General features: G+C 34.5%; 1 protein-coding gene across 1 annotated transcript in view; it reads left to right on the forward strand.

The window, feature by feature from the left end:
- LOC128165556 (ragulator complex protein LAMTOR3-A-like) overlaps window positions 1-5,100 on the forward strand; it is an 11,051-nt gene extending 5,951 nt beyond the window's left edge. The window contains exons 3-6 of the mRNA XM_052830208.1: window positions 1-35; window positions 2,259-2,392; window positions 2,652-2,715; window positions 4,080-5,100. The exon at window positions 1-35 is cut by the window's left edge and continues 24 nt beyond it. Coding sequence (XP_052686168.1) covers window positions 1-35; window positions 2,259-2,392; window positions 2,652-2,715; window positions 4,080-4,153 — 307 coding nt within the window. The 3' untranslated portion in view covers window positions 4,154-5,100. The remainder of the gene's footprint in view (window positions 36-2,258; window positions 2,393-2,651; window positions 2,716-4,079) is intronic.
- Window positions 5,101-7,538: the final 2,438 nt, after the last annotated feature.

Raw genomic sequence — 7,538 nt, forward strand, 5'->3', positions numbered from 1 at the left:
GGTGACAGACAGAGACGGCATTCCTCTAATAAAAGGTACAGTAGCTGCATGTACAACCAATGGTACAAGTGTGATAGATGAGTTAATCCGTTGTGTTGAGTTACACCATCGGATTAAGCTGTTGTGTTGGTATATGTATCACGGATTTTAACAAATTTTAGGTACAAGAAATGTGCAGCCTATTGCGGTTCACTGTGCAGCATACTGCAGTTCGCTGTGCATTGTTGCGGTGAGCATTTGCAGTTGTTTGCTTCCCACACTACCCGCTTCAGGCTTTATGGACGTCTGTAGATGAAATCAACAGAATTGTCCAGATTTAAGGAGGTTTTTCCTAATGGTTTTGCATATTTGATACAATCTTTGAAGTGATGTTTTAGTCCTGGATGTGATTCTGCGGCCCTGGGCTATGCATGCACACGCACATGTACACCATAAAACAGAAAGATAGCCTGTATCAGTTCCGAGTATTGTGTTGGAGGCCATCGTTATCTCAGCCGTTCACAGAATCATTTCATTAATGTGTTCTTACATGATGTCATACCTTAAAACATCACACTTCAAACAGATACTATCTGTCAGGAAAATGTATGTAAAAGCTGAATATTTAAAACAATGAGAAGGAACTAGTAATATTAAGAGTAATTTACTCAGCGGAATAATCAAGTCCTGCCAATTTGTCCCGTCATTTCCTGTCTTCGTGGTTTGCCATAAGATATCAGATTATTTAATCTCTTTGGCTTTGTGCTGTATCAATTTACACCTGATGACATTTTTATTTATTATATTGATCTAAAACTTTGCATGAGATTTATCTGAAGAAAAAGAAAATGAAAGCATTAGCTGGATTACAGATTCTGGGACAAACAATGTCAAACCTCACTGATAACATCAGTAATTAACATGTAATTAATGTAGATGACCTTCAGGCAAGTTGATTATTATGAGGGCACCTTTTTTACCACTGCTGAATGGTGGGGAACTAGTGGTAATGGATATATTGGGGAAAACCAGCTTGTTATCCCAGTTTGCAGAATCACGTTGAGTTCAGCTGCCCTTGCTGTGTAGTGCAGCAGGTATCAGATAATTAGGACTGTTTATGATTTAACATTGTATTGATGTGGATTGGCAGGCAGAGAGAGAGAGAGAGAGAGAGAGAGATTGTACAGGGACTTTGCCAGATATAAGTGTTGTCCTTCAAGGTCATTTCAGGCTACAAGGTCATTCATAGTTTAATAGGGGGTTAATGTTGTGAAAACTGCCCCTTTGTTGGATTCCGGGTGTCCACTTAACAGCTGGGAATTGCAGTGTTCCTTACAGAGACCACGAATTCTGAGCTCTTATAAAGGTGATTGTCATGCTTCAAACTTTGGACAGATGGACTGTTCTCAACCCATAAACAGATCAAAAAATGAGATGTACTGACTTCAGAAAGGTGTATATTGCTATAAGTATGATCTATATTGCTTAGTACCAAAAGTTATTCATCAAAAAAATTATTCTGGTCAATGCATTTTTAGATGCTGAGTGTAAACTACTGGGTTTAATGTTAGCTGTATTTTTATCCTGGTAAGGCTGTTGCTAGTCGGATAACCAGGATAGCATTAATCAACAGCACATGATATGTGGGGCCCAGTTTTTAATTGCTGGAGTAGTCAATCCGAAGTTTTTTTACCCACCTGTCGGATAAGCCACTGCCTTGTGTAATACGGACACGACTGTTACAAGACATCCAATTCTACCGGCAGTTTTTGTAATCAATCCCCAAGCTTTTTATTACGGTGTATGTCTGGCTCAGTTTTTGCAGACATCTGTATTATGTTTTGATGAACATGTTTTTGAAAGATGATGAATGAAGATTTAGCAATTTGATGTTATGATTGTCACTCAGGGTTTTCTTGGCTGAAGTTAGTTGAAATTTGATCAGTTTACCATGTGAGTGAGAAATATTTCCTGAAAGATTGGTTCTTCAATTCTGGATTGACTAGTGGTTAAGTACGGTTTGTATTTGTCAAAGAGAGGAAAGTTGAAATAACAAAGACATTTAAAATTAAAACAGCAAAGTTTGATAAAATTGCAGAAGACCTTGGACAAGTTTTTTTTTGGCCATCCATTTTCAACCTTGCTTTAATTTATCACTCATAGGCAACAGGACGATGCACTGTTCTGAATATTTATATCATGTAATGGGAAATGTCAGAAAAATTAATAAAGTTGATGTATGAAGTTTGAATAATAAAAAACCATTGCCTAACTTTCAGTTGCAATGGACCACGTACCAGAGCAAGCCCTACGTCACAGCTTCTTGAGTACGTTTGGATCAGCCACGGAACAAGCTAACAAGCTCGGACTCAAGCAGACACAATCTGTTATCTCCATGTTTAAAAATTATCAGGTAATATGCTTTCATAATTGGTGATAATTAGCATGATTGAACGCTCTACCGAGTTTTATGACCAGATGATATAGGGCTGCTGTTCCCTGCCTTGATTTTAATTATTGAATTAAAATTTTGTTGCTTTGGTCTTCTTTAAAATTTCTTTGAAATGAAATGTAAAAAAAATAATTTTTGTTGTTAACAATTTCTAACAGGACAAATAAGAAACCCTATGAACCAATAGCTGAATAATATTTTTGTGGTCTTTTATTTTCAGGTTGTGCAAATCAACAAATATCCGCTGATTGTAACGTTTATTGCTGAAAGCAGTGCAAATACTGGTGAGTTATTTAGAAAGAAAAAAAAATGCAAAAATCTTCTCCATAGAGGTTTTTTTGTGACTTGTTTATAAGTAATTTTTAAAGTTTAATTCCCAGTAAACAAAAATGTTTTGATTTCATGGCAGCCCAAAATAGGAAAAGGTCGATATAAAGTCAGCTCTAGTTTGTAGAAAAATCCTGGAAGGAGCAAAAAATGACGGTATCCGTGTAGATGTTTGTGCCAAAATACACGAATCATTGAAAAAAAGTTATTTAGTCGTTACATCATTCGTTTTACAACTTCATAAACATGTTTGATATACACGAACCTGAACCCTGTATTGGTTGAATAGAGAAGAGAAAGGGGATGTTAAAGGAAGCTGAGTCTGGGCTAGGTGTATTGGTTTAATTACCCTACCTGTGCTGCTCATTGATGCTCCACAATGAACAGCTTTGCTCCACTTCATAACGTTGAAATTTTTTGGTAATCAATTACGTATTTGACACAGTCTTACCACATCACAGCTGATGTTCTATCTGGCTAAAGTGGGTGGATTGTTTCTCCGAAATTAACAAATTAGGGTTGCACAGTCGGTTAAAAACCCACGTTTTGTGTAAAAAATGGATGTAAATGGTAATCAGTTAATTTGTTACTTAGCATGCTCTGTGGGGATTCTTTCATCTCTTGCAAAAAATGTATAGCGTATAAATTATCCAAATCTACATGTACTTATTACATGGAGTCTGGAGAAGAAATGCCATCTGATTTTTATGCTCATGTTTTTACAGGTAAATCTGTATGTTTTAATCAGTTTCTGTCAGAAGTAGCATAGCATGTTTATTTGGTCACTTGGGTTCATGTGCCAGATTGACCTATATTTCTCTCAGATTGAGGTCAGATAAACAGGTCAGTCTTGATTCAGTGACCATCGTGTAGAGTAAGTAATGGAAGGGAGGCAACTCAATTCATTTTTATAGACCCCACTGAGGAATATTTGTTTTATATGTTTATGATATGGACAAGGCTGAAAGTTTTTACTCTGATGGGTAATTGGTTTTGTGATGTTTTAGACAGGGTCTCAAGTAGTTTGTATTATGTATACGATCAGGGCAAAGGAACACCAGGCGTGATTTCTGGTATCTACACAGAAAATCAAAGCTCTGCTTTTGATTTTCATTTTAGATCTGTACTGATGGTGGTAAAACTTGTTGATCTACCTCCACGGTGCGAGATGTTTACGTCTGTCTATTATAATTGGCAGACAACCAGATAAATGGAACACAGGGTCAAGCCTGTCTAAATAAAAACCTGTGATGAAATAGGAAATGATGGCCACTATCTGAGGCTATTGATGTAGAGACCATTGTTTTCTCCTCTATTTCAGGCTTGCTGCTTAATTTGGAGACCGATATGGGAGATTTACTGAGTGACCTCCAGCGTGTAGTGCCTGCCTCCTAGACGCTGGGCCACCGCTGCACACATTGGACCAGGGCAAAAAGTGCAATCTTTATCAACAGTGTTGTTTACAATCAGATGTCTCCTTGGCAACGGACTTGTTGCATTACCACAGCTGTATTTAACGTGACACTTGTTAACCACTCTCAGAGTGTATTGAGGGTCCTATATATAGATCCATCAGTGATTATTAGAGATTGCCCCAGTGTTCAAGGCTGTATGATAAACTTCCATTGTGCACACATCAAACAAACATTGAATGAACCTTTCTGTAGACATGAGTAAAGTTTGGTAAACACCAGATGTTGATGAAGAGATTATCAAGCAGTAATCAACTAATCATAGCTTTATGTTCTTTAATAATATTAATAATATAAAAAATGTTGCAGATTAATAGTGAACATTAATTTTTCCATTCATATTGTGTTGTAAACATGATTGTAGAAAGTACCCATCCAGAACCTGTAGGCTGACCTTGACCTGATTACTGTACTAGTCCTGTGAACTGTCTGATAAAATATAGGATATAATGTAATCTGAGAAGTGGTATGATAAAATATAGGATATAATGTAATCTGAGAAATGGTATGATAAAATATAGGATATAATGTAATCTGAGAAGTTATATATGATAAAATATAGGAGATAATGTAATCTGAGAAGTGGTATGATAAAATATAGGATATAATGTAATCTGAGAAGTGGTATGATAAAATATAGGATATAATGTAATCTGAGAAGTTATATGATAAAATATAGGATATAATGTAATCTGAGAAGTGGTATGATAAAATATAGGATATAATGTAATCTGAGAAGTGGTGTGATAAGATATATAATGTAATCTGAGAAGTGCTCGTTGTGAGAAAGTGTGTGTAAGTGAGGTCTGCGTGTTATTGAATCGAATGTTATATTTTGTTAATAAAATAATTTATGGTAATCTTATTCTATTTATTGCTTTGTTGCTTATTTTTAATAATCAAAGTACATGCATCCACAGGGGCCAAGCCCGTTTTAACATTAATTTCAATCTTTATTTATGGTTACATTGAAATTAATGTTAAAACGGGCTTGGCCCCTGTGGTTGCATCTCTTACAAAAAATCTTACTTCTGATAAAAAGACTGCATTCCAGTTGACATTTAAGACTATTCTATTCTCCTGAAAAAAAGAGCTCTAAATTTGAGCATTTCAGGTCATATTTCTTCTTTACCAAATTCTAGATGTAAATAATAGTTTTGGTGTAATTAAATGAGGTGAATCTGGTGGGTAATTAGTTGACCGCCCAGCCTCCTTGTAGGTGAAACTTGGCTGGGTCGGGCATTTAAAGTGTCCATGCTGGGAACAGAGAGAGAAAACATTTATATAACATTTTTCTGTATGTGTGGGATGGACACTAGGTTTAAGACAGTCACTGCATGTATTTCTGGTTTTTTTATATAAAACATTTAGACATACCAGATTAACAAAAAGCAGAAATAAACAATGACCTTGACCTCAAAAATATAAATATATGTCAAGGATATACCATACAAAATCAATCAAAGATTGTGATTTTTTCCCTTGAACTGTTAAATATGGTCATTTCTATTATATCACAGTAAATTCGTCATGACAAACTGGTTCTAAACAGTTTAATCAATGGCAAAAATTGCCGCTTATAAAAAACAGATCCAAATACCGACAAACCCCCATAATAACAAGGCCAATTAAAATTAAAAACTTTAAATCCTTTTAGATTTTTGTTTTTGTTGTTGCCTGTTGTTCTTAGTTTATTCAGACGAAAACCAATGGAGCTCATTTTTGCACGAAACTATAGAAAATATATATAACGCTATCGCGGAACTTCGCGCGTTTATTCTCGGAAATTACACGATGTTAAATGTTGTTTTGCGTTTACTCTTGAAAGTTCCGTTTAATTAAGTTTCAAGTATATTCGCGTAATTACGCGTTGGTTGCAAAAGCTTCGCGTTACTTCGCGACTCCTTGAAACTTATTTTTTACTTGCGAAAATCAGCTCAATATATATTAACCGGTATACATAAATAATTCAAAACTTTTTTTGGATGATGATAGAAAATGGCCGATTAAAAGTTTTATTTTTGATGAACTTTTTAGAGATTAATTAATATTGTTTTAGCAAGTATCGAGAACAACATACTGCACGAACTAGCGACAAACTTACAAAAAAATTTATCTTTATGTGTGCGGAACAATGATGTTGGCTGTTCATACTATGTAATGTACAGATCGACAAATACTAAAATTTAAATATTTCTGATAATTAAAAATACGCGAAGAGAAATAAACCGGCTAGCGTTAAATCTCATTTAGTATTTTAAACGAGTTATGATAATTACAGAAAAAATGCATGACCTGCAGACGCGCGCAGTTTCTTATTTTTTCAGCAATGCCCGCTGCCTTCATATCCCGTATGAACAAGCAAAGAAAGCGCTTGAATTGTCGAATTGTTGAAATAAGGAAAACAGCAAGTAAGGCCAATGATATTAGCAGTCTATTAACTAAGCCATCTTTCGGGTTGTAATTAAGATGCATGTTTTCTCCAAAAAGAATTCTTACAATGACTGAAATAAATTGCATCGGTATCTAAATAACTTATATATTATATATTTTGTTGTACCTTGTTGTGATCGGCTGTCCAATTAAGTTCATTTGTCACTACTATGAATTCGTGGGGGAAGGCTACCCAAGAATACCACGGTAATTGAGCCACTATTCATTCATAATTCTAAAGAATATTTTAAAAAAACATACAATATATTAAGTATTTGCATTAGAACATACCTAAATTGATTTTACATGCAATCATATTTCGATTCTATTGCTGATTTATAAATTACTAAATCGGTTAAAAGCTACATAAATTATCACAAAAAATGATTATCAATTTTGTTGTAAATATTCTACAGCTGAATCAATTTATTTTAGTCTTCATTGACAAATGAAAAGGCATACTTCCACTTTCATCTGCAAGCATGAATAAAAATCAAATGTTTTGAAAATACCCGCAAGGGTAATTTAATGATCTATATGCTACTGTAAAACATCCAATGGGAAACTAGTTAATTTTCGGAAGATTTTTTTCATACATTCGCATCAGCAGCCAATACAACTTTCATTTTTTTCGAGTCCTGTGAAAAAAGAAAACGAACCGAACAATGAAACTTGTTCAGTTAACGTTATATTAACACGATAATGGGTTAAATTATGAAACACTATGAAATATGTTAGAATGGATTATGCAGTAATCAATAAATTGTATTATTTGTCTCAATGAGACTCATTTGCTACACAATTATATTTTCGATAAAGTAAGTCTTATAGGTTTAATATAATAATCAACAGATTCCTATAATATTTATAGGAAA

This window comes from Crassostrea angulata, chromosome 10 (genome assembly GCF_025612915.1).
Source record: "Crassostrea angulata isolate pt1a10 chromosome 10, ASM2561291v2, whole genome shotgun sequence".
NCBI classification, from domain to species: Eukaryota; Metazoa; Mollusca; class Bivalvia; order Ostreida; family Ostreidae; genus Magallana; species Magallana angulata.